Raw genomic sequence first — 27,284 nt, forward strand, 5'->3', positions numbered from 1 at the left:
ACTTACCACTTTTATTCTTAACAGTTGCATATTTTTCTATGATACTAAATTAAATGCTAATCTTACCTCAAAGCAACTCTGTCACATTTTAAGTCATTCTGTTTTGACAGCAATCAGTAAACAATTGCTCCTCTGAGCCTCACAGGAGGTCTTTCACTACGCTGGCCAACTGCTGATACATTTAGGAGGAATTAAAATAATTTGTCTCTTTTTTTTTTTCTGCTTTAGTTTTGCAGCAGACTCCAGCCAGCTGGAAGCTACCGACTAGAATTCAAAGCTCTGTGTTCAGGACTCCTGTGGCTTCTCCCACATTCCTAAGGTGGCTGTAGTGATAATCACACGGAGATCTCGGGAGGAATCTCTCGGTGGTGAGTGGGTTGCACGCCAACCAGACAGTCAGAGTTCAGCTGACATCAGCATAGCCGCGGGGTCACACGAAGTGGACGGTCTCTCTGATCATCTCGTGACTTGGTCCCGTTTTTTTCCGTCTCCTATGAAGCGCGCGCGCACACAAATTCACGTCCTTGAGGAATTTCCCGCCTATAAAGTTGCTGATCCTATTTATAACAGGCGCCGGCACTGGTAAACAGACACACACTTTGACCTAGGGTGAACTCTGCCGGGCCGAAACGAAGCGTTTGCTCCAGCTCACCTCGTCCTGAGGACCTCGTTCATCTTCTGCTCCAGATCCAGCCTTTTACTCCGCTCCCTCTCCAGCTCCTGCCGCAGCGAGTCCACATTGGTCTCTTCACGCAACTTCCTCAGCTCCTCCTCTAGAAAAGGATAGAAATCCTGGAAATCAGTTTGCAGCATTCTCTTAACGAGACGACAAAGCAGCCATAAAGAGCGTCACACACACAGAGTCAAAGTTTACACTGTCTTTCAAGCAGTTTTGGAGACGTACGACTCTTTCATTTCCTCATTCGGTTTCACATCACCAATATAAGAAAAAAAAAAAGAAAAAGCGAGCTTTTGCTTTAAAAGCCGAGTCCAAGTCAACCTACATTAGCTGGTTTCAGGTGTCAGGACTTTCAGAGTGTCGACTGCGGCATCAGCAAAGTTTCCTCTCACACCATTGTCCCAGACTAAAAGGGACACATGAATATTGGAGGAGGGACGAGGCCAAGAAAAGCGTGCAGAAGCGACAGCGCTGTAATGCTGCTCAAAAGTATACTTTAAATCCCCCAAATGCAGAGAAATAATCTTCATTAAACATGGACCCTATGATGGCCTTAAGTTATGAGAAGGAGCCATGGTGTATATTTATCACTCATCCATTAATGCTTTTAGTTCACAAAAACAATTTGGCTGCTACGCTTTCGTTCTCGGCTAATTTCACATATTACTTTTGTCCTTCATCTCCTCCAGTTAATGCTCGTGAAACATTTACTGTCTGGACCTCCAGCTGCTCAGGCATCAGCTTAACATGGAGTCAAAAGGTTTACACTTTGGTTGACCCGTTTACATTTTATCTCTCACTGGACAGAGTACAAAATATTAATTAAAAAATCCTTCAATTTCTATAATAAAGTTTAAAGTACTTAGTATAACTCAATGTTTCTTTAAATTATGCATATCAGTAACTCATGGAGCCATTTAGGAATAATTGCAAAGAAAGAATCCAAACAAATGCAAAAAAAATTCTTGCAAAGTTTTTTTTGGCATTAACAAAGAGAAATAACATGGATATTCTCGCTGATCTAAAACAAGAAATATTTAATCTGATTTTATTTCAAAGAGTGAGAAAAAAAATATCTGTAATTGAGGTATGAAAATCTTTCTTTGGGGGAGACCTGGCTTTTGTCTGGTTCTCTAAAATGCATTTGCTCTTAAGATAAAATTCAGCAGCGATAGGAACGCAAGTCAGTCTTGAGTATTCCTTTCAATTTATCTGTGCAAGGCTTTTCTAATCTGGCCTTCAACACTTCTGCACATGGCCAAACAGTAGCCTCGCTCGGTGAATGGTACGGCCTTTACGGTATAAGCAAATGGCTGGTCAAAGGTTGGAAAGGGCAGTAAGCAGCTTAATGCTCGCCTGACGGCGCCACGCAATAAATTTTCACAGCTGAACATAAACCTGATAAACCAAATGCAGACAGAAGCTGGAAAGCGTTGTGGCAGATGTACTTTATGAAGAAAAAATGGCAAGGCAAAGTTAGCCAATAAAAAGTTGTCTTTGAGTAGCTGATCTCTTGTCGATTCCTCTGGTACAAACGGAAGTTCATCTTTTTAAAAAAAGCACATGAAATAAAATGTGCCTCGTCCCAGAAGTCCATCCAGGACACTGCTGTGGAAATAGGGCATCCAGTTCGTGATACAACACAGCATGACACAATACGCTATATGTGTCAGACAAAAAGAGCGGGAGTACAGTTATGCCCCTATTCCAGAGTGGCTCTCTACATTAGATACCATATTAATAATTCTGTCAATATGCTTGCCCGTTCTGCTTCTAAAATAGGACTGCTGACTTCTAGAGAAAATGCTCTAAGTTAAAGTGTCACAGGGCATCTTTGGCAAACTGAAGATCAGGAACTGAACCATTTATCTGCAGCACAGAATAAGGATTAGCTAAATGTCAAGGCAAACGTCACTTTGAATCACAGTGACCTTCCTCCGGTGCGAGCTTCTAGGAAAAAGGAGGGGGGGAAATGGATTTTCAAAAAGGACAAACAGGTACTTGAAACCAGAAGAGGAGAACATCTGGAAACACATTTTTTAATTACGTTTCCAGTTATAATTTGAGCTAAGGGATGGTGTTTTACTGAGCTATAAAAAGGTGTTAAAGGCTATTGAAACTGGTGATTATTTTTGGTAATATTTTCCTGATTGGTTCAAAAGTTACTGAATAAGTGACCAACCAGTGTTTCTTAAAATCAAACTTACGACTTTAAGGTGTTTTAATGTCACCTTGAAATAAATTTAAAACCAAAACACAATGAATACACAGAAAAATGGTTGAGGGATCCGGTATTACCATAAAGCATAGCAAAAACTAACATTTCTGTTTGAAGCTCTGGGCGATAACTTGTTGCCAAACTTAAGTTTTTTTTCCACCTAGCCTCAGATGAGTTGCCAAGTGAAGTGGCAAAAACAAATATCACCCAGCCAACTGCCCATAAATTTGCACTGACTCTTGATAGATGCAAAACAGCTACCTCGCTTGGTTACTAAGATATTTTAGCAGCTACTTAACGGTAGCGTCGACTGTCTTGCGTCACAGAACGCAAAGATGTCTGCGTGCAATTCAAACTTTGGTCTGACAGAACAGTCCTGTGAGGAAAAGAAAAATACAAGAATGCATAGGATTAATTAGATCTCCCAAGACAAAATGTAGGACCTCTGATTGACATATTTAAGGCCAACTTACTTTTATTTTTTTAAGACAGTCATTTTAAGGCATCGATTTTAGACACATTGCTTTTAGACTTTTTAAGGATTCACAGTATGCATCACAGTATTCTTTAAAATATGCTGTAATCAATTTCATGTCCACTGTTCTAGATCAAATCAAGCATGAAGCTGTACAAAGATAAATTAAAATTAGTTCATTACCCTCTGGACAAACAATTTGTTTTCACAAACCGTTATGTTTTGCTTTTGTTTCTTTAGAATAAAAGGACTCAAAGATAGAATCTTGAATTGTTCTGCTCGATGGCAACTCTAGTGTGGTAACTTGCTCTTGTTTATTGTTGCTCCAAAAGTGCTACCAACCACAACTAGAACTGCAGTTGATGATGAAACTTCCTGTTCCAGTGCAGCCGCACAGCTTCTTGGTGCTTGTGACAACAATCACGAACTGCAACCATTAAAGAAAAACTTGCTGTTTGCTGGTGACCAACAACAATATGGCATTTGTTGTTTTGCAGTTGATGCTGTTGATTGCGTCAACCAAAGCCGGGTGGAATTCCAAGGTAGATTAAACGATTACCAAAACAAACAAGTGAATCAACATTTGTGCACCATTAAAGCTCTAACAAAAACAATAAATACTCTTGATTGATCAAAACCCAGGTTCTATTTCTAACTAGACAAGTGACAAGACACCTCAGAGGAAGAGATGAAAGCTTGCTGAGAGTTAGCCAAACTATGATCAGCTATAAAGGATTTTATTTCTGTTCACATGTACCTCAGGTGTATAATTATAACCTATCTTAAAAATAAGTTACAAAATCAAATCACATCTTAGTAAAATTCCTGCCCATAATTTCCAAAGTCTAGAGGTCAGAAACTTACTGAGATTGAAGTTACTTTTATGGCTTTTGATCCTATCCACTGCTCCACTGTAGAGCAGCTCAAAGCTGTCAAAGGTGCAGTCCTCCAACTTGCACATCCCCATACGTCTCTGCAGCTGTCCACTTCCTGGGACACTTGCGCAGGACCGAGACGGCAGGGTGGCCGCCTTGGGCTTGTCCTGAACTCGCGCCACGGCTTCCCGCTGTTTAGTCTCTTTCTGCTCCAGAAACAACTCAAAGTTCCCCCAAACGCTGAGCTACAGCGTGCACCGCATTTTAGTTTCATCCATAAGGTGAGACAAGCGGCTGGAGGAAGGACACTGCAGGCAAATTTTAATCAGTCGCAACAAAGCAGGGCCTGCACGCAGAGCAATGGTTGGTGGTGGAAACAGGAGGAAGGCAGTGGAGGTAGAGAGAGAGGGGTGGGGCTTTGCTGGGTGTCTGAGCCCTCATTCAGAGGGCTCAGAATGAGAGATTTCCAAACACAACAGAGTGGTCAAATGATCCGAAAAACATCTTTCTGAACAACTTTGTAAAAATATGTCTTAAATCATTTGCCTTTTGGCAACTTTGTGCTGTTCTGTAGTGTTCAGATATACTGTAAATATTACACAAGATGCTCCCTTTTATCAAAGTGGGCAGACTTTTTAGGACCTGGAAGGGAAAGTATAGCACCACTTTCTCTAAACCAGAGACAATGGCTCCTTTCAGTAAAGGATGGAGGAGGTGGGGGAGGCATTGGTGGTGGAGTGTGTGGGGAGACAGAGAAAAATCAGCCGCTTCACACTGGCCTCTTATTGTTCTCATGTACAACAATGTTTGCCAAAGCACTAGTTGACTTGGACAGAACAAGGTTTGGGGCCTCCAGCTGACCTGCAGATCGACAGACTGACCAATGGAGAAAGCAGAACGCGGATGGAGGGGAGGGAGGGTGTAGCAAACAAAAAACCAGCTCAAATAACAGTCAGCTAGAGGTGGAGATAAGATGAAAAGCGGGCGTAGTTTGTTTGCTTTGCCTAGTGTTTAAAAAGCTTATAGTTGCGTATTTTCAGCTATAAGCAAAACTCAAAATGTCAGGAATGTCAGTTAAAGTTCAAATCACATCATGATATTTCATAGTTGGATTCATGGCATAATGAATCAGCCAGAGGAACTAAAATCTGTGTACATCTAATCTTATTTCCATACATGGATGACCAAATTTTAGTTTTAAAGAATAATACATGCTTGAAACAAAAAGTCATTTATATTCTGTAAATTTTTAGGTATACACCAATCTGAAACTGGAGGCTTAATATCGGTCAATATCAATTCGATACAGAATAACGGTGCTAAATTGACTTCAAATTTTTCTTTTTTGTGAGCTCTAAATTTCAAATTTATTTGATAATTCTGCCGTACTTAAATCCACTGATGGCTTCACACGAAGCCATTAGTGGATTATATGCAAAAACAACTTTACAACAATGACAAATAAGAAACTGAAACAACAAAAGCAATAGGTTAACTACCTTTGTCAAATATGTTAAAATAAATAGCAACAAAACTTCTTTAGGAATGCTGAATATGATGTAAAAAAAAAAAAAGAAGAAGAAGAAAAGCATGAATAGATCTGCTCTTATGGATCAGCCACATTGCCATCGATATCCGATATTTGCATCAGTTCCGATTTTTTTCAATATCGGTACTTATATAGTTTATATCGGATCAGTACCTCTCCATATTGTTTGTTTCAATTTCTCAGAACTACTTGTTTTATGTAAAACTGAAGTATAACTTGTCTGTGGAGATTTTTGACAGGTACTAATAATTCAGAACGCTGTTTAGAGATGTGTCTAAAAAACAAAACAAAAAAAACAAAAAAAAGCTACCTGCCACCAGTTTCTGTTTCTCTGTCACCCTACCTTGACTTGACTGACAAACTAGGATATTTAAGATCTACTAATTTTCATCACTTCCTGATTAAATGAGGTTTCATTATTGCTTATAAAACAAACCGTAAAGGCCGTCATGAAGAGAAGTGACAGACCCCGTGGACTGACATTTGCGTTGGCAATCGTCGACGATCCCCATCAATCCTGAAAAGTGCGCCTTTAACGCTTTTCCAAGTATTTGGAGTTTATTTTCAGTAATCTCCATAATGCAGTAATCCAGTTTGTGCTCAGGCTAAACAAAGAAAGATGTTGTCTAATCGCATCCAGAATTCCTCTGCCTCCCACTCAGTCCCAGCTATCCCTGAATGACCTAAATTTCGCTTGAATTCACGGTCTTCCTCCTCAGTTTAGGGACAAATTCGTCGTCGACGTCCACGTCACGGTTGTCTTGGGAAATGACAGAGGCACTCCTCCATCGATTGAATTGGGAAGGACGGGATGTACAAGTTTGCTTAACCAAGATTTATGTCAATGCCAGAGGAGAAACAGGAGCCCATTATAAACAATCTAGATAAACAACAAGCTAATGTGTTGTCAGCAGGCTGAATATAATCTGACTGTTTGCAAACAATAATCATATCAAATATTTCATAACATATCTAGCTGCAGTTTCCCCTGCAGAGAACAGTAAGATTGAACTGCACAGCTTAAAATATATGCGATAACTATTAGCTGTGAGCCCCCTTCTGATTCAGAATGCTTTAGAGCAGATTGATGGATATCTATAGGTTTGTTTGCCTCAATAAAAGGTCTATAAATCCCAGACTATTTCTTCTATGCTTCAGTGACTCCGGCTGCATTTTCTCATTAGGCGCAAGGCCTTCAACTCGAAAGCTCAAACACACATCATTTACAAGGAGGAGTATTGATTTCTTCAGCAACACTTCTATAAATTTGTGATGCAGAATGCTCCTTAATCCCACAGTGGCTGTCCAAGAAATTTACAGTTACCTGATTCCAACCCATAGAGCAGAAAAGCTCCAATATTTTTTTAAAAATTTAAATTTTATTAAGAGTTTAAAAAAAATTAAGAGAACATCTATTTGGATCTAGTCAACATTGATCTAGTCAGGATGTTAATGACTAGATCAATGTAGAATACTTCTTGATTATGATTTAGGAACATGATCTACACTTACTGCAGAGAGCAAGCACTAAAAATTATAGAGCTCATTCCTCTCCAGATGCATTAGCACAGCTGCAGAGCACCATGTTCCCCTGCCCAGTTTGAAGTAGGGCAGCGGCTTGGACACCGCATCGATCCGCTGCCGAGTTTAAAGCGTCGCACGCTGACCTTCAATACAAACCGAACACAGGAAACGCACGCAGCGCTTTCTAACTTCATAGAACTGTTAAAAAAAATAAATAAAATTTTTAAAAAAGAACAAAGAGAGGGTCTGATTACAGGAAAGAAACACTCGGTGTGCTTTGTAACATAAAAAATATATAGAAATAGTTACAGCCATGATCAAAATGTCGAGGTAAAGAGAGATCTAAGAGGAGGAAGTCGTGGGAAGCTATGAAAGCTTAGCAAGTTAAGCCGGCTAATATAACGGCATGAGGTGATTTCCACTGGTACCACCCTCTGACATTACACCACCAGCAGGGGGATCGGTTCATTTCAGCTCTTTAACGTAGCAATTTGCACAAAGGGATTCTATATATAGCCCGGTAAATTAGCTCAATGCTAAAATCCTTCAAATCTAATATTTCCGTCCTGTTTGTCAACAAAAAAGAAAAATGAAGCCAGCTGGTCTGCTACTGATATGTGAGCAACTGAATAATTATTAGAGATAATTAGTGTTTGCAGCAGTCAATCTTGGTACTTTTTATTTTTTATCACCTAAATCACTAAAGTAAAAAAAAAAAAAGGAGATCAATAACATGTAGATTAATTGTAATTAATGGCATCCTCTCAAGTTTCAGAAAAAAAATCTGAACTACATGTTTTATTGATCATGTGCAAGCCCTATTGGAAAAACCTAATCTCTACCCTAGTAGAGGCAAAAGGTTCTGCTGACACTCCTCAGTATGGATGTTGGTATTTTGAGCAAAACCTCCAACATGAAAAGGTTGGCTCTTAGCAGCAGAGGTATATAAAATGAGGAAGTCCATTTAAATTCATGCAGTTTGTTGCATTTAGATCAGAAGGTATGTGTGAAGAAATGACTGAACATGAAACTGAAATGAAGAAAGGCAAAGGCAGGGAAAAAAAGCAGCAACTGTAACATCAAAAGGTTGTCAGAAGTCATGATGCGTTCAGGCAGCTTTTCTTTGAGTGAAAATGTTCACAAATCAAGTAGTTTCAAAACAATCTCAAAGGGAGTCTTCAACTAGACCATCTGTAGCGGAAATTTCTCATGAAGACATGAAAAAATATACTTTGTTATAAAACTGGTCAATAAGAGGTAAATTATTTATTGACGTGACAAATCTGGGTTTGAAAATGAAAAACTGCTGCACCTTCCCATCTGCCTCACATCATTTCAAGATTAGAGGGCGAAAGGTCGGTTTGAAGTGTCAAGAAACTAAAAAACAGTTTCAATTGAGCTTCCGTTTAACAGCACGCAAGAAACTAAACCAGAGGTCGACATTTATCTCATCTTCACTGACTTATTGTGATGATTTTTTCATGACATTTAAATCTCCCCAAGTTGTCCATATGTCAGAATGGATAGTTTTACCATTTTCCCAACCGTTTGTGTAATTTATATTTTTAAATGTCACATTTAAAAATATGATTAAATGCAGTACTGTGTACAGTATAGTGATACAAATTCCTTTCATTGGATGGTTTACTAAAGAAGCATAAAAATGGGTATTGTTTTTCAAAAGATTTATGTCCATTTCATTGAAACGGCTATTTAAAAGAGGAGCAATAAACTGTTTTTGTCGACACTCATCAGAATAGCACCACAAAATATCATGCTAAAACTAAACCCATATAGCACATTTCTAAACTGAACATTTATGCATTTAAATTGTGTCCGACCATCCAAACAATATTAAGAGTTTGTGTTTAGGGCACTAATCTAAATTCCCTACCAAGGGTAAAAAAGAAAAGAAAAAAAAAAAGGGGGGGTTGCGGTTTCTGTTCATAAAATATTTCTAGACTCGCCGTACTCCAACAAACTTAAAAACTATAACTTGTTCTTCTATGCAACTAGTCCAGAAAAGATACTACAAAGTACATTGTTCGCTAAAAGGTTTTGTTTCACACACTTAATCTCTTCAGCTCACACTAATGACAAATGCTATATAAGCGCCTAAGTCTGCATCTGTTTGCTGACGTACAACCGCGTGAGCCGAGTAGTACTCCATTGTATGTTGGTTGACTACAATATCATAACGCAAGTAGAAATAGACAACAAGGCCACAAGGCTGGAAGTGCTGGGCCCCATTAGGTGGTGAGTGCCGATTACGTCACCCGGAGACGGGAAAGGGGATGAAGACAAATGGATAACTGGGAAAAACGAGAGGGATGGAGAAGATGGAGTCCGAATGAGTAACATCACCTCTGCTCCAGTATATTTATATATATACATATTTTTTGGTTTTGGTTGTAGTTATTGCGTTTCTTTCAAACGTCTGACGAGAGGGAAATGAAAGGAGAACGATTTAACTCAAGGACAATTTGGATGAATGACGATATAAGGAAAAGAAAGGTTGGAGGATTTATTTAATGGATGAGAGAAAGAAAGTTCAGGGTAAAAAAAGAATTAAAAACTAGGAAGAGCTCATGTAGCGGTGCAACAATGTAGCTGGACTTTATAGCTCTCTAAGAGGCTTTAGAAGAGAGGACATGGCCCGAGGTATTCCCTGTCATTCACACACACGCTCCCTCTGCATCTCTTCCTATCTCCATTAGATATACAGGAACAAAGGGAAAGTGTGTGTACATGGGCGGGGACAGTTCACAGCCCATTACACACCGCAGGACAATTCTTACTGGACAGCACAGAGAGCTCACTGTAATCATCGTCCAGATTTGTTTTTCACTGAGGAATGATGTAACGGTGATTCCCAAAGATTGTCTCTTAGTGTTAGGAAAGCAAGTTGGGACGTTTTCATTCAACTGGACGGAGGGAAAAAAAAGAAAAAAATACAGTTAGCTGTGATTATTTAATATGTCTAAGCGCTGGCTTTATAACAGAGGGCTTTTTCCCCAGACGTCACAGAGCTGGTGTGCTGTCAGCTGCTGCGCTGAATGCAAATCTCATGCAGTCAAAGTGAAACTAAAAATAGGCTGGCAGCAGCACAGTAATTATGCAAAGCCAACCTCAAAACCCACAAATATTGAATAATAATACAAATAAACTGGAGTAGTTTCATTGCTTTTGATTGAAATATGGTGTGTGCGTATAAATATTTAAAAAACCAAACAAACTGGCACAACAGAGAAACCTATATGTGAGGTTTGAATCACGCAAAACAAAATCTGATTATGGCACAATTCGTAATGTAACTACACTCAAAGCTGAATAGAAATTTGACACAAACCTTTAAAATGCATCCACTAAATGGCTTAGAGCAATTAAACAATGTTAGCATCAGACATTTCTTGTGAACAATGTCGGACTTTAAGACAGAATATTAAGGCCATGCTAAGAAAAAAAGAGTAAAGTTAAAATAATACTAAAATAAAGTTGTAGTACAAGAATAACTTACTTTCTTATTTGTAAAACCATAAAAGTATAATTTCACAAGATGCTCAACAATCCCTAATTTACAACTGAAATTATCATAATATTGCTTTACTCTCTAAATATAATAACTTTGTTCTTTTAGACTTTATTTTCATATAATTTCAACTTTATTCTCGAGCAACTCTATTCTGGTAATTTTATGACTTTAATCTTTTAATACTCCATGTTAAACTTCATACATACTTCAGTTTCTCCAGACCGCCAACATTTTTCCATAGCTTTTTAATTAAGACCGATTGATCGAGTGTGCTTGGGATCACAGAGTGCGTTCCTGCTCGATAGCATCACAAAATCTCCAACAATTAAATGTAGAATGGGTAAACTGATTAGCCTTGGCCCAGCAGCTGCCTGCTTTCAGAATCATTTCAAGGTTGCCAACACACAACGACCAAAACAGGATGTCTGAGTCCAAACCAGCATCAGATTACAGCGTCATGGAAGATCATTTGACCTCTTGCGCTCATTTGTTAGCACATCGCAGGGTTGAACAAGAACTTGAGACTGATGGCAAGCATCACAGTGCGTTGTGACATTGAGTAACAGTTGTTCAACTTGAAGAAGTGCGAACAATGTGACTGTCAAATCACAAAGCACAACACAAGATGCTTCCACTTTAAAGCAGACAGAAAAATGTTCATCTGGCTGATGCCGACAAAAACCCGTTCGCACGTGCTCATTGTCACACTGCTTTGATTTTAGAGAAGTGAGGAACTAGTAATGTCAGCAAGACTTCTGGAGCCGAGACGTTCATGCAAATGGAGTCGTCTTCCTGCTGCGGTTTACATAAGACACCTGGACATGAGGCTCAGTCCTGCTTTAGCCCGCAGGAACCACAAGTCACAAGTCTGAAGACGCGTGCACAGAGAAGCAGGTCTCAAACGATTAATCACGATGAAACAGTTATTCAAATAATCGTCAACTTATTAAGTAATTAATTAATCGCTAACCAGATTCAAAAAAAGGTTATTTACTAAAAAAAAAAAAAAAAACAACAACAAAAAAAACCACTTAGAATTGTATTAAAACACAAACTACACAAAGTATGTTTATACACATTTTGCAATTAAAATGAGAACATCTTTGTCTGCAATATGTTTTACCACTAACTCAAGTGTCAAAGTTTTAGCTCCACTTGGTTGAATATCGGTAAAAGATTTAAGCAAAAGAAATATTATTTTCTTAATCCCAAAGGAAAATGAATTATTTGTTTATTTGCATCTTTTAATGCTGCAATATGCAAGTTGTACAAAAATATGTTTTTTCCATATTTGACAACACTGTCATCATATTGTGCTAGTATAATATGAGACAGGTAGGTTGGTGCTGTCAATCAATGGTGCTCTGTGCTAATGTTAGAGAAACAACTCACTGTTACAGAAAAACCATTCATCCACCATTGTCGGTGGCTATGCTAACCAGACTTAGCATTTGTGGCAGGTGAGCCAGCGACGGCGAAGCAGAGACCAAGGTGTATGGGATGAGCATGCGAATGGTTGACAGCGCTAAGACATTCTTTCTATCTCTGATTGGTTGTTTCTGATTGAGTAGTTTATTTCTATAGTTAGTACTGACAGCCCTGGCAGAAGAGCTTGATTTTTTGCCTCAATCAAACATTTTTTTTTGTAAAAGTTACCTGCTGCAGCTTTAACATATTTCTTGATATTATATAAAGACACATAAGTGATTAAATGAAAAATCAGTAGAATGGGACAATTTTTTTAATCCAATTAATCAGAATAAATAACAGAATAATCAAGTAGTTGCAGCCCTATACGTGTGTATGTGTGTGCATGTGTGTACTCACGCAAGAAATGTTTCTCCAATAAGGCAATTTCCAAGTGACCTTTGACTTCGCTGAGGCGTTCCGACTCCGACCTCTGGAAGTCCTGAACGGCAGCTGCCATGGTGGGAGACCCCGAACCAGCCTGCGCACACACACGCAGTCAAAGATAAGTGAAATCAAAATTTTAAAGAAATTTAAGCACTTGAACAGGAAAAGCCTACATGATCCGACACACACACACACACTCAGATCAGCGCGGAGCCATGACTCACAAATGTTTCCTCTCCAGGTTTAGGACCAGCAGGAGCCAGGAAGAGGAGAATCCCCCGCTTTCCCCCCCCACCGTTGAAAACGGTTTGATGACTCAAACCGTTTTCGACCCTGACGTACAATAACACACACAACAAGCAGGCAAGGTGGAATCAGTGAACGGCAGAGTCGGGAGAACGGGTGATGCAAGGAGCAGAGAGATGACTGTGCTAGTGGAGGATGAGCACTGCAGGTTGAGCATCTACAGCGAGGGTCCTTTAAGACTTCTGCCAAACACACAAGCGCACACGCGCACACTCACACGGAAATGCTGCAGCAGCAGCTTATAGCCGACTGCAGCCGGAACCGATTGAACGGTTTTCCCGTTCAGATGCACTGCAACGTCTCAAACTGATAAAAACGAGACGTAGAAGGGAAGAGGCAGCACGAAAAACGAAAGATGACTCTCGGGACATTAGCGTAAGGACGGATCGAGCACCCTTAAACAAAGAAGTACTTGACAGAAAAACAAACAAGAGCGTCTTCAGTAATCGTAGGGTGTGAGACATAAATAAAACAGGAGGCTGAAAACATGGAGGAGGATGAGGGAAAGGAGGAGGAAGCTCTGCTGCATTATCGGCTCAGTTTGCCGGTCTCTGCATCATGACGACAAGATCCACAGATGGTAAACACACCTGCAGGATGTTTGATGCCATCAGATCTCCCCCCAACTGGGTAGCACAAGTAGGTCGAGCGCTGCCGACGTCACAACTAATGATCATCGGCGGGTCAATTATTGCCTATCCGCTCTTCCTCTTAATGATGGAGGCTGAAATTAGCCTGACAGGACCGTCATCATTCTTCGTTTGATACGATGGGACACGTTTGTGTATATATAAGCATGCTGCTTAAAAACTGACATGCAAATAATACACAGTGAAAACTGAGATCAATATTGTAAAATTGTGTTATAGTAAAATATCTAGTTTTCAAACGCAAAATTTGGATTTGGAAAATCTTGAAGTCACCCCAGATTATTCCAATAAACATTTCCAGCGGCCAGTCCGGGGGAACCGGAAGAGTCTGCTTTGAATTCAGGACACTCCGAGGTTTCTCAGATTTACTCTCGTCCCGCCTCTGACAGGATGAGAGTGGGAGTGAGATGCGTCGACGAGCAGATTTAATCCACTTCCAAGTCTGCTCTGAAGGCATGTCCTGTTTACTGAACAGCTCTCCCAGCATCCACATAGCTGGATCTTCAACATGAATGTTGCCACCGCGACCAGGATGAGGGAATATCCCCAACAAGAACATCAGTCTTCTTCTGGATCACATGGTTGCCGTACAGAATGAGAGAACATGTCCTACTTTGTGGCAGAAAATGTCCTCTTGGGTCTCACAAGATTCTTAAACAGTTTCTTCTTTGGTATGCATTTGAAAACTGCAACTCTTTCAGGGTTTCCGCCAGCTTATTATAAGCCTGGCGGGTCACCAGGCTAACAAACAAGGCTAAGCATTGTTTGTTTGTGTATTAGAGGGTTTCCTGTACAACAGCAACTGTGGTAGCAAAGACATCAACATAGTACGGTCAGTATGTGAACACATAGGGAGCCCGAGTTCAGGTCATTTTGTTTTTTGAAGTCACTGGAACTCCATAAACACTTCATTAACAACTTTAACGAATGAAGTGACAACTCACTAATAGAGGACAAAAAGAACTGTAGACACTTTAATATTTACTTTAATTGTATTCAGGCCCAGTCAGAATTTGCGAGTTTCCGTTGTTGGGGCCATTCCAACCCGCAAACTTATCTTGATTCTATCAGGCCATTGTAACTCCTAGAGGTTTAGGCATTTTTCCTGCTGGAGGGTGAGCTAGTACTTTGCAGCCTCACTCAGCTTTATACCAGGAGAGCTCTGGATTCACATCAACTTCCATGAGCTACATTTCTCATGGCAAACTGCAGATGGGATTTCTTCTTTCCACTCTTGTTGATTGCTTCTCTGATTAATGTCTACCCAACCCTGTCAATCAGTTTCAGCTGACAGCAAAGTCTTGGTCGATCTATTAACTGATTAGGCGACTTTTGAAGGCAACTGGCAATTGCATTTATTTGGAAATACAGATGCTGGCATTTTCCTGATGCATTATGCCATTCTTGCAAATAAAAAACAAAAACAACACAGTACAGTTTGTACTATGAATGTTTTATTCCTTAATTAACCAGTATAATTATTCTAAATCAAGCCTAATGTGATCATTAAAGTCACAGCAGAAAGACCATTAGTCAAAGTGGGTGAGTTTGCATGAACACCAGCTAAAAACCTTGTCATAACATACACACACTTGATTCTTCCCAAAACCATGTGGTGCAGATAGTTTTAAACCTTAAGGCATGTTTAAGTAAAATGACATGCATGTCTGAATGTGTGTGTCCCGGCAGACGTGAGAGCCAGCTTCGTCTATTTTGGGGTTTAGAGCGTGACTCATCACTGCTCTGATGTGGGCGATGTCTTCCTGGTTGGCTGGTGCTTACAAAGGCAAATATTACTGCATATCTTGACAAAAACAAAACACTAGTTAAAAGGCTCAGGGGTAGATATGAAAACACACAGCAAAGAATCTTGAAGGAAAATTAGAAAATCTTAAGTTTTTATTTTTCCTTTTTCGGATGAAAACATTTTAGAAACTTTTCAGTCCCTTCAGTGAATTAAAATTTTCAGGATAATATTCCATATGAGGTACATTTGAAATTAAAGTGAATAATTTCAAAAGGAGGACACTGATCCCCTTGGCTTCCAGTGAGCAAGTGATAAAAAATAAAGTACTTTCAATTTGAACATCTTTCTATCTGTGCAAGGACACGATGACGACAATGTTGGTAATTTTAGTCGCCAGAAGGGACAGTTTCTTCCACCCACCTAGATGCAAGAAGAGAGGACAACAAGGAGTTCAATCTCTTGACGTCAAATTCAAGTCTCCATGCCTCCTTCACCCGTTTTCTCTGGTTTAATCTCATCTCTTATATTTTCCATCCCCTTCCTGCTCTCTGATATCTCAAATCACGGCTGCTCCTATTTCCTCTGTTGCGCACAAGCAGATTGCCATCTCGATGTCATGTCCACCATTAATCCTGATCAGATTCATCTCTCTCTTTTTGCTTTAATTATGAGGAACTCTTTTCTTCGTCCTCTTTTCCTTCTCATGCTAGTTCTTTATCTTTGAGGGACAAAAACAACATCCCTCGGGTGAAAGATCATGTTTTTCCTCTGGAGAGGAAATGCTCCATTACAAAGGATAGAAGCTTCACTCCCATGGATTGTAATAAAAACAGCATTTATTTTGACCCCAGCCAGCTGAATTGAAAAAAAGCAAACTATTGCATAACGTTTCAATTTATAAAGACAGGAAATAACCACTCACAGGGTCTCGCAGGACGTCCTCTGTGTCCCGCGAAGCCGCTCGGGGCTTCGGCGGCACGTCGTCGTTACATTCGGTGTCGGAGGCAGGCGGCGACTCGCCCAGATCCGGGAAGTCGTCTCTCGACCTGGGACCTCGGAAGCGGATCTTGTCCAGGCGCTTTAGCATGGTCAACACCGCGCACCTGGGCTTTACCTTAACATGGCGGACGGCAACCCTGTGGGTGATTTAAAAATTAGCTTTTCTTGGTTTCTTTACTAAAAAAAATAAACGGCAAATGAAATTGTTTTAAAAATTGTTTTTTATTTCAATCATCCCTGCAGTTATACCAGAAAAGAAATACAATAATATAGTCACAAAACCAACAGAGTAAAGATGCCATTTAAAAAAAGAATGTCTTAAAATTACCCCAAAAAATTGGAAAAAGAAATAAAAAAACCAAAAAGAAACATTGTGGTAGTTTATCTGAATTCAAAGTCCAAAAAAATAGAAGATGTGAAAAAGCTATAGGCAAAAAAAAATAAATAAATAAAAAATTCAATAAATATAATTCTGAAAAAAAAAAAAAAAAAAACACCCCCAAAAAAACAGAGATTCATTGGTTAAATTGTTTTATCACATACCCCTAATAAGCACCCTATGAAAAAAATTTTCACATTACAACCAAAATTGTCAAATGTTTTAGTATTTTATGGGACATGAACACAATTGTGCATCATTTGTAAGTGGAAATACATTGATACGAAATGTATCAATGTATGCCATTTTTCCCTTCACTCCAATAACATGTTCTGCAGAGAACACATTATAGCCTCCAATCAAACCAACTGTGAAAAACCTTACACTGCTTTGATAGTCTGTCAAATAAAAATACATTCAAGTTTGAGGTTGGATATTACTACTCTTCCAGAAACCATAATCACTGGAACCCTACAAATGCCATCAGTTCACAGTGAGCATCACTGTAAGCACTTTGAAGCCCTCTTCACCTTTACTTAAAAAGGTCCAACGGGGTGACGTAGTGACCGCTGTAACCTTTAATGCTCTTTCGGTTTTAACCTCATCTCCGTGGGGTTAAAACGGTTGGTCTCACCCTTTAGCCCAGACTGAAACGTGGGATGATTACATCTCGTTTCTCTTCTGGCTGCAGCGGATTTTATGACCCCAGATTGATTTAGCTTCCAAAAGTAAAGCTTTGGCCAAAACGCTGCGCTGGTATCAGGAGCCTGATGACACGAAGCTCACAGAGCGTGCGCAGGAAACGTTTAGGTTGCAAAAGACAATTACACTTCCATACATATTGTAAATGTGACAATATAATAATGAAAAACGAATGTTGGTTTTCTTTAATGTGACTTAACAGATATATGATGCTTTCTCCGATATGAGCAGCCGTCCAAACATCCGCGTTGTTTACCTAATGATGGGATTTGTCGATTCGGTGACGGATTAGGAGTTGCTCTTTGTATAATCCTTTAAGATTACTTAATCTGCTTGATTGAGGACTGTCACACAACAAGATGACAAAGCTATATCTGAAGAAAAGATCTGGAATGAAAATAATGCTACCTTCAAAACAGAGGCCAGACATTATATCTTGGCTTTTCTTTATTAACCTACAATAAAATAGTTTAAACAAATTAGTAGGACTGAAAACTTTTTCGATTAAGGACAACAACTGAAATTAATTGAAGACCTGAGCAATGAAACTGTTTTAAGTGAAAAAACTCTCAAAACTGCAGTACTTCTAAAGGTATCATGAATTCTTCGTTGAGTTTTGAATATTTATGTTGCGCAGGAAGCTTCAAATAGCTGTAAGAAAGAAATCAATAGAAAGCAGAGGTGTGCTGAGGGCCATTTCCTTCATCAATATCCTTTCTATACATGTAGGGGTTTTTTTTTTGACTCCATGAATTCCCACAGGATTTTACTTCACTATGATTGATCTCCCACTTCTATGATCTCGGTCCGTTGCCAATTATAGGACTTATGACTAAAGGAAGTAGCACAATGATTAACACACTGCTACTCTGTTGCGTTTCTAATTTACATGCAGAGGAGCCAAGGCAGGAATGTTTGCTCAATACTCGATAGAAAAATTTAAAGAAAAATAATCATTAAATGTAGAATTAATCTTGTAAAACAAACAAAAAGGTATGTTTACAGAAGCTTACATTTCCAGTCTCAACTAATTGGCTTGTCCAAGGGCTGCTGTATGATGGTGGTACAAATATTAGAGCTGAACTGTCTTGTTCAAATGTGTGGAATTTATTGCAAAATATTAGTCTTTTTCTGACCTCCTTAATAACCAGATTTCATTTTATATTTAAGGAAGTAGGCATTGAATCCAAGTAATAACATTGGCCATTTGGGTGGATGCCCACTGCCTTTAATACCTACAGAGTTAAATTGGATCCATAAAAAAGTATTTAATGAAAATAAAACTTAAACAAAAAAGCTGAAACTAAAACATAATTCTGAAACTGAACAAACAATATTTGAGAGGTCAAAACAATTTCTCACATTCAAAGTTATTCTCAGTTTCAGAGAAAATCTTTTATTTCAAATATGTTATTTTGAAGCAAACTTTATGGCCCCGATTTAGCTTCATAAATACACACTGAATAAGCTGAAAATTAATTTTTAAGTTTATTATTCAACATGGACAACAGGCAAAAACTCACAATAAAACCTTAACCTAGTTTCCATTTGTAGTTCCTGAACAGGTCAGCTAATAGTTTGAAATCATACAAATTACATTCAGTGTCCACACTTGCTCTGCTTCTAGTCTCTAGACGAATTTATAAATTTACCACAGTGAAATCAGGACTAACCGTTATGATTTCAGAGCTGAATTTCAATGCTGACATGACCTTGCACAGAGCAGCAGAGACATTGAACAAGAAGAAGTGTCGGGGGGGAAAAAATGTGGGAAGAGGTTTCTATTCGACAATTTTTCACACAAATATTAAGTTTCCGTGCGCCACCCACGTGTATGCAGAAGTTACAGATGACTGGCGGGTTTGTGTTTCCTTTGCAGGGGGCTGAGTGGAAAGAGCGAGTGTTGGGTTAAGAAAGGCTCTCTAGTGGTTGTTAGGACACCTGTCAAAATTAAACGCGTTCCCACGATAACATTCGTCTCTTTCCATTACTAAACCAGCTCTGGCAACCTGTACTCAAGTACACAAATAAAAAAAAATAACTTAAATTAAAAAGTAGTTTAACTGAATTACATTAAAACGCAACATTTATTCTTCTAGAGCATGACACGTTTTCCACTCCCTCCTTTCCTTCAGGGCGCCTCTCGCTCATTTATTTATTTATTTTCTTTTCAGACATTTGTTCTGTGCTGCAGAACCATATCCCAAACAGAAGGCATGAATAAAAGTAAGGAGAGGACAGGAGGAGGAGGAGGAGGAAGAAGAAGAGTGGGTCTCAGCTCAAGGTCTGATCACTGAATGCGAGCAAATAAACAGCCCTCATGAGTCATTTGCTTCACTAAGTGCAAACACAAAAACCTTTTCCAAACACCTTCACCTCATCGTTAAGTCGGTGCCGCTTACACAGAAATGACGACGTGCTTAGAAAATATACCAACAAATGAGCACGTCAAAAAAAGTAGGGGTGGGGGGAAACTAAAAACAAGTGTGAGCTGGTAATGTTTGTATTTGTGATCATTAGTCAGGGTTGAATAGTGGTACAAGCTCCCTCTGCATCACTGATACAAGCTTAATGTCGTGCAGCAGAGTGGAGATGTGTGTGTCTCAGAAGTAATCTTCCGTTAATAAACCCTGAAGCTTGAGGTTACTCTCGGTCACAATCGCTACTACAGCCGATCACAAGACGGTCACTGAGCCCTGGCTTGCTGACCCGCGATTAATGCTTCTTAGTCATAGTTTAAGCAAAATGTTTACAGTCAGTGCAGGACTGTAAACATTTTGACATAATACAGCCGAGTTGCTCCGTTTCATCCTTATATGATTGAAAAAGTTGAATATGAAAATGTTTGCAGCCTTTTAGAAGAAGCATTCGAAAATTTTAGAATCTAGAGAAATCATAGTGGACAAATCTGATCAATATCTAAAATGTACCAAGAAATGTCCATAATAAAAGTAATGGCTTATAGTCCAATACGGTAAATAGAACATGTACATCCACGACTTCTGATATAAAATCAGAAGTTACCAACTAAATGTTTGTGCACAAGATCTGAAGGTAGCAAAGAAAAGACTGACCCGAACAGTCATGATGTAACATTTTAAATTTTATGGTTGCTCTAAACGGAGACATTTGTTGCTTTTAGTGTTGATAAACCACTCTGTTCACCGTGGAAAGAAACTCAGTTTCAAAATGAGGAAACTAAGTGACTAACCTTTGTATATGTGGTAAAAGTCAGACAGATGAAAGTTCATTTCAATCCTATACAGTATATTAAATAAAATACGACTTCAGCTCCACTCTCACGAACACGAAGCCAAGATTACATTTTCGGCTCTCCATCCATCTCAGGATCAGGACCAATGCATTTTTTATAAGACCCATTATATTCACATCCTGATTCTGCAGCTCATAAGAGAACGGACACTTTTCCTTTGACTTACAATTTCTAAATAATTATGTAAGGATGACTTTTACTGCTTTGTGGCCTTGGTTGATTACTTCTACAGCACTTCCCCAAAATATTCTATTTCTTTTACATTTTTCAACATTTAAAACATTAAGTTTCTTGTTGTTTAAGACAAAAAAAAAAAAAACTTTTTCCCAGCTGGATATCAACATTAACCTTTAGAGCAAACCATTTTCACGTGTCAGACAAAACTTTTGCTTGTATATGAAAAAAGGATGCAATGCTATATCCAACCATAACAGCCCCGTTGTCGTGGTTGTCAATAAACTCTGCATGCAAGAGAAAAAGTGAAAGTGAAGCCAGTGAACCAGCAGCCCTTCTGTGAAAGCGGGTGTTTTCCAGGACATTAGGCACTCATCTATAATAAGTTCCTGTTCATCAAAACAGCGCTTCTGCTCTGCTAAACGACACAGTTTCCACTTCCAGATATCAACTTATGTCATCATACCAATCATTTTTCGTCTTGGTCCGGGACGGTGGGTCTCTAAACGATACAGGCAGTGTCACATTGAGACACTCGTCTGTGGAACCGCGCTCAACTTTAGCCCGGTTTCATAAGATACTCAGGCACACAGAGGGATTAGCATGACCTTTAAATACCTCAGCTGCCAGGCTGGGCATGAAATGTTGTTTGGTTCACTTATAATAATAAAAAAATAAAATAAAAAAGCTAGAAAGTTGTAACAGATGGTCAGAGGGAGAAATAAAATGGCTGTTGTCACGCTGATTAATAACTGAGATAAAGTATGCTGCTTGTGGGAGAGCACAAATATGAAGCAAGTGATATTCTGTCGTGTCAAATCAAAAATGTCAAAATGTGATTCAAATTGTGAGTTTCTTCTTGAAAGTTCCCTGTAAAAATTTTTGGTGTTAAATTTTGAGTCATTTCAGCAGCAAGGCACCTCGAAGTGTTAGAATTACACCATAAAAACACAATAGAGTAATTTACAGTAAATTATCAAAAACAAGCATTTAACAAGGTTATGTATTTTAGTGCTAGAAAAGAATGACTTTTTAAATGGCTCTGCTGTGATGTCTTCCATTTTCTTGGTTTTAATGAGAATATGAGTTCTACATTTTCAAACTTTCCAGAGTTCTCAAGCTGTAACTATTTAAAAAAAGAAAAGAAAAAAAAAAAGTTCAAGTTGATTTTATGACAGACAGATGTTTGAAATGATCAACAGATAGACAGAAAATCAAAATAATTGACAGAAACAGATAGCTTGATGAATGGACAGAAGACTGAATGGGAGGACAAAACTGGAGAAACAATTTGATGGAGGGATGGACAGATGAGATGTGAACAAACTGATGGGTCCATTGATAACATTAATGAGCAAAACGGATAAAATAAAGTCCTCCTGCGCCATCTTTTCACCACATTTATCCAGATCTGGAAGTCATAAGCTTTCCAAACTGAGTGAGAACCCTGGTTTTTATAAAAGGCATTAGGAGGTTGACCCAGGGTCACAAAGACGGGAAAAACTCATTTTGAAGCAGTATTAATGGCATGATCAAGGTGAATACTTCAGCTTTCCTACAATATATTAATGTAAACCTCTGGGCAAAGAGTGCAGATGGCTGCTCAAACACAAAAACGACGGGACATTTGCCCATCTTTTGTTTTCTTAAACCCCTTTTCAGAGTTGCGATCTCGTGCACAAGGATGACATCACTCCAGCAGCTCAGCATCGGTGCACAGGCAGGCAGAGCTGCTGAAGTAGGAGCGACTCCCACACGGTCACGATCATCGCCTGGATGTCCCCGCAGGAGAAATATCATAATACTTCTCCCGCGGCGACAGGAAGAGGAAGACGAAGGACAGCAGACCGGTCCCTTCCACTCCTGTCCTTGCTCTGCACACACAGCTTCATCCTGCTGCTATTATCTCACTGCGCTGTTACATAAACAATCGATAGATCCTCGCCAATCGGCCCATCTGGCCACTCGTGAAACCGGTGATCGACTTAAATCAAAAAGTAATCAAATTTGAACTCTTGCGTAAGGTGACTCTGGAACAGAAGGTAAACAGTAATGGGCATTTAGTTTTCTTTTGACCTTACTGATCAGAAACTTCGCTTGGTGGTTTTAATGCTGGAGTAAACACAACCAAGGACAATATGATAACACTAACACTTCTTGTTTCAGTCGTAATCCTGGTTCCTGGCAGTAGCTGTGTGAACTAAGACTTGCAAAGTGGAGGCAACCACAGTCACACTGTCAGTTTACATAAACATAATGTGTGGCTCTGTTCCCCTCGCTGCACGTTTGCATAGGTTTTGTATATGAACCCAGTCTCTTTTCGTCCTTACCAATTTGTAGGAAGTGCACAGTGTTGGCTACCTTTAAAAACTTTTTCCCTTACTGACAGTTCCTGTAGCATCGGCTGCCAGCATCCTTACTGAAACACTGGCTGACCATAAAATTGCAGAAAATGTAATTTAGAAAATAAACTAACTTCACAGAAAACATTCATGTTTTTCGCTAAAATGTTTTTTTGCACAAGGATGAGGTGGTTTTGAGGTGTAAACAGGGTTTCCCCCCCAAAAAAAAAACTTGCTAAGCCCGTTGCTCAGCGCGCTAGGACAGTCATCCAGCTGGCAGCCATGTTTTTGAGTACAAAAATGTTTAAGGTTGACAGAAAATTTCAAAATGTTGATACTTATGCATTTTTGGATGACTGGAAGATTAATACCTAAACACCAACTACAAAGTGTTGGTAAAAAAAAAAAAGGCAATTTCAAAAACACCCAAGATAAATTACCAATGATAAGCCTGGTAGTGGCTCAAGTAAAGCCTGGTGGCCCGCCAGGCTTATAATACACTGAGAGAAACCCTTCGTAAAGAAATACATGTATTTTGCAAAAGTGCAATAATTTTTTTTTTTTTTTGCCTCAGGCTAGTTTGTTTTTACACCACTAGAGGGCTCACAGTTTGCCATTTGAAAGTTTTGAATCAATAGTGCTTCTGTAAAAATTGCTTTAGACAATTTTGCCAAAAATCGCTACATGTATACGTAGCCGGTCCAAATATAACAGAATTGTTGCTCCAACAGCTGAAAACGTTGACGACTCCTCTGATGATGAGCGCTAGTTCTGTGTGTGAAATATGAATATGTAAGCTTATACATCTGCCGCCATGTTCTTTTATCAACTTATCACGTGGACAAGCTTTTCGCGTGGGATTTCAATTGCATTTCTGATTTAATGGAACCGTCGCAATTTTACAAATTTGAGGGTTTTTTCAGGGAAATATCAAAAAAGTTTCACGTACATTTGTAATGGAAATGCAGCTACTGACAAATAAGTTCCAGCATCTGATCTGCCACTTTGCTAAAACCAGTAATTCCTTAACACTGAAATAAAATGAAATGAAATCTTATTTTTCATCTACAGTGCAATTATGTTACTGCAATTATCTTATTTTAAGACTTCAATCTCCACTTGTATAAAATTCCTGCAGCTTAAAATTCATGTAGACTTTGAAGGTGCGAGTTACAAAAGGTATTTTCTCTCTTATGTTTTTCTGTTCATGTGACAAATCAGTTTATTACAAAAAAAAGGGTAAACACTTCAACACCTGCCAGTAAAAGGAAATTGCATTACTCAACTGCTGCTTTGAATCATAAGAAAAGATCACACGCAATGAAGAGGCTTTTAAGTCTCATCTCTTGTATCTTTTCTCTAAATATAATCCACCTGTTAATCACCTTGCTATTGTTCAGCTTGAGTAGATGTCTGATACATTTGCGTTTGTATGCGTTTCCTTGAAAGGCTCGCTTCAGAAGAGGTGGCAGAGGCCGCAGCATCATGAGGATAATTGTGTAGGTCGTGCCCTATGAAATGCAACACTGCATATGATAGGGCAAGAGCAGGCGTTACAGGAAACAAGAGCACAAGTGAAAAGATTAAGAGGCCGAACCACCTTGTTTGGTTTTTATAGGTCTGCCTCTGTATGGTCTTACAAAAAAAAAAAAAAAGGGCGCAATGCACTTTATTTTTGGGCTTCTTACCAGCCAAAAATTTTAATATTTTACTTATTTGTACTGAGCCTGGCTGAATCTTTTGGATCCACCAACAGGTCTTCCCTGAACTGAGCTACTTCTGACATCTGGCCATTTTCCCCCATCGTTTTTGACGGGGGAAAGCATGATGCTGCCACCACACAGCATGATGCTGCCACCACACAGCATGATGCTGCCACCACAGTGTATTCAAGGTGATTCTTCCACGTGTTTTCAGAGCTCCCTGAATGGCACACAGGGAAAACTGGACTTCGTGGCTTTCCATCAACGGTTGCATTTATGCTGAAATGAAACAACACAGGTGGCTTCCGGGGTGGGGGGGGGGCGGAAACCAAAAAACACAGCGTCAAAAGGAATAATTAGCCACGTTGTGTCATTTTATCAATAAATAACAATGAAGCTAGTAGCTGACAGGATGTTAAAGGTAGCAGAACTTTTGTCAGGAACTGTTTAAGTGACAGAATTGACTTTTACGTCGACTGAAGGCTTAAGACGCCATGGACCCCTGGACCTGTGCCTGGTGGACCCGTTAAGTTGTCCCTGGAGGGCAGCGGCTAACGGCGTTAGCTCGTCCGATATACCTGCACTGTGGGAAGGAAGTAACGTCTGTTTTCTTAGCTGTTGAGGCGACCAAATGAACTCAACACGAATTTGAAGTTAGGCCCGCAGTTAATTGCTCACTGTTTTTATTGTTATTCGACTACACGGGAGAATTGTTTTTATTTTGAAGAGGCGATATAACACAAACATTCGGATAGTCACATTTAAATATATATATATTTATATGGTTGTTGTTTTTTTGGCTGTAGTGTCGCAGAGAGGTAAAATACATTTCCTTACCCAGCACGTAAATCGTAGCAAAGTTTCATGAACACTGAGATTCCCTCCGGTTCTGCTTTTATCCTTCCGTACACCTGCTGCTGCTCCAAATTGGCGTCTGTCTCTCAGCCTCACGACGTCGACTGCTTTCTCGGTCCCTCCATCCCTGCAATGTCCGCCGCGCTCTCCGCTCAGCACCGTCCAAAGGACCGTATCCTCCTCAGCTCGTTGCGGTTAGACGGACAGGCTTGGTCATTAAAAACGGAAGAAATACTTCAATTTCTTTCCCCCCCCAGAAATACCAGTTGCGCCCTTCTCCTGCGCGGGGTGCACCGTTAAGACCCGCTGCTTTCAGAGACTAGCCGTGCCCCTGCTCTTTCTGGTCGATATCACAGAAACAAGCGGGGAGCTGGGCCGAGGAAATATCGTCAGTGCCGTTTTCTTAAAGGGGCCGCGGTTTATTTACGGGCGTTTCGGAGACGGCAGGACGTGAGCAGCGTTAGCTCTCTTTAGCACCACCTTGTGGTCGCTACTGTCATAAAACAGGTGGTTAAGCAGGGGACTGCATTCAAACACTCGAAAGTGATTTCGAGTATATTTGTGTATTTGAAATGTAATATGTAACAATGTATTGTTTATTCCATGATGCATGACTTTGTGTTTTTGTGTTTATGATGTAAAGCACTTTGAAATGCCTTGCTGCTGAAATGTGCGATACAAATAAAATTTGATTGATTTAAAAAAACACGTAATTACTATGATGATTACCTGAAGATATGTTTTTGGTGTCAGGTCCCTTGTTAGTCTTCCATACTTATGTATTTATAGTGTTAAATACATATAAAACAGTATTTTTAAAAAATAATTTGGCATTAGAACTACCTTAGATTGGGGCAAACAAAAAACACAATGTGTAAAAAGGTAAGAAAATAAAAAATACTAGTCAGAACCACTGCACACTTGTAAAGTTTTAGAAGGATTAATCAATTAAAGATTAAAATAGTCTTTAATTGATTCGTAATGGAGAAAGTGGGTCCATCTACTACTGCAGGCTACAAACCTATTCTGGGTATGATACAAAGCTGTTGTTTTCTTTTCTTTCTTTGCTTTCCATTTTGTATTATAATGATCCCAAAAGCACCCAGGGCACCAAACGGGTTAGAACCGCCTCTGGACCCAACAAATGGATTAAATGTAAATTTACTTGAGCCCAAGTAGCCTTGTTTTCATCTGTAGTCCCTCTGACCAAAACGAATACTAATCCAACATATATACTATGTGTATGATACAAAATGTACAGTTTTACATTTGTATCCTAGGAGAATACAATAACTTGGAAGGCTTTTTCAATAATAATTTCATGTTGGTATAAAATTCAAATGCCCTTTTCGAGACTGAAGAACATAAATAGCCAGTTATTCTCTTAAAACCTCAAACCAAATTGCCCGAGATTAATTATTCCTATTTACAGTAATCCAATAGCAGG

At 39.3% G+C, this 27,284-nt stretch overlaps 1 protein-coding gene across 3 annotated transcripts in view; it reads right to left on the reverse strand.

Moving 5' to 3' along the window:
- The window catches only part of gramd4a (GRAM domain containing 4a), a 40,469-nt gene extending 14,273 nt beyond the window's left edge, over positions 1 to 26,196 (reverse strand). For 2 of the 3 annotated variants that reach the window (XM_055055603.1, XM_055055602.1), the window contains exons 1-4: positions 25,820 to 26,196; positions 16,332 to 16,545; positions 12,680 to 12,800; positions 653 to 773 (exon numbers count right to left, since the gene is read on the reverse strand). In XM_055055603.1, coding sequence (XP_054911578.1) covers positions 653 to 773; positions 12,680 to 12,800; positions 16,332 to 16,545; positions 25,820 to 25,848 — 485 coding nt within the window. In that variant the 5' untranslated portion in view covers positions 25,849 to 26,196. Of the gene's footprint in view, positions 1 to 652; positions 774 to 4,236; positions 4,371 to 12,679; positions 12,801 to 16,331; positions 16,546 to 25,819 lie in introns of those variants that run through there. The other variant, XM_055055604.1, reaches the window with a different exon arrangement.
- Between the last annotated feature and the right edge of the window lie 1,088 nt (positions 26,197 to 27,284).

Source organism: Poeciliopsis prolifica, unplaced genomic scaffold (assembly GCF_027474105.1).
Source record: "Poeciliopsis prolifica strain line A6 unplaced genomic scaffold, Auburn_PproV2 SCAFFOLD042, whole genome shotgun sequence".
NCBI lineage: Eukaryota > Metazoa > Chordata > Actinopteri > Cyprinodontiformes > Poeciliidae > Poeciliopsis > Poeciliopsis prolifica.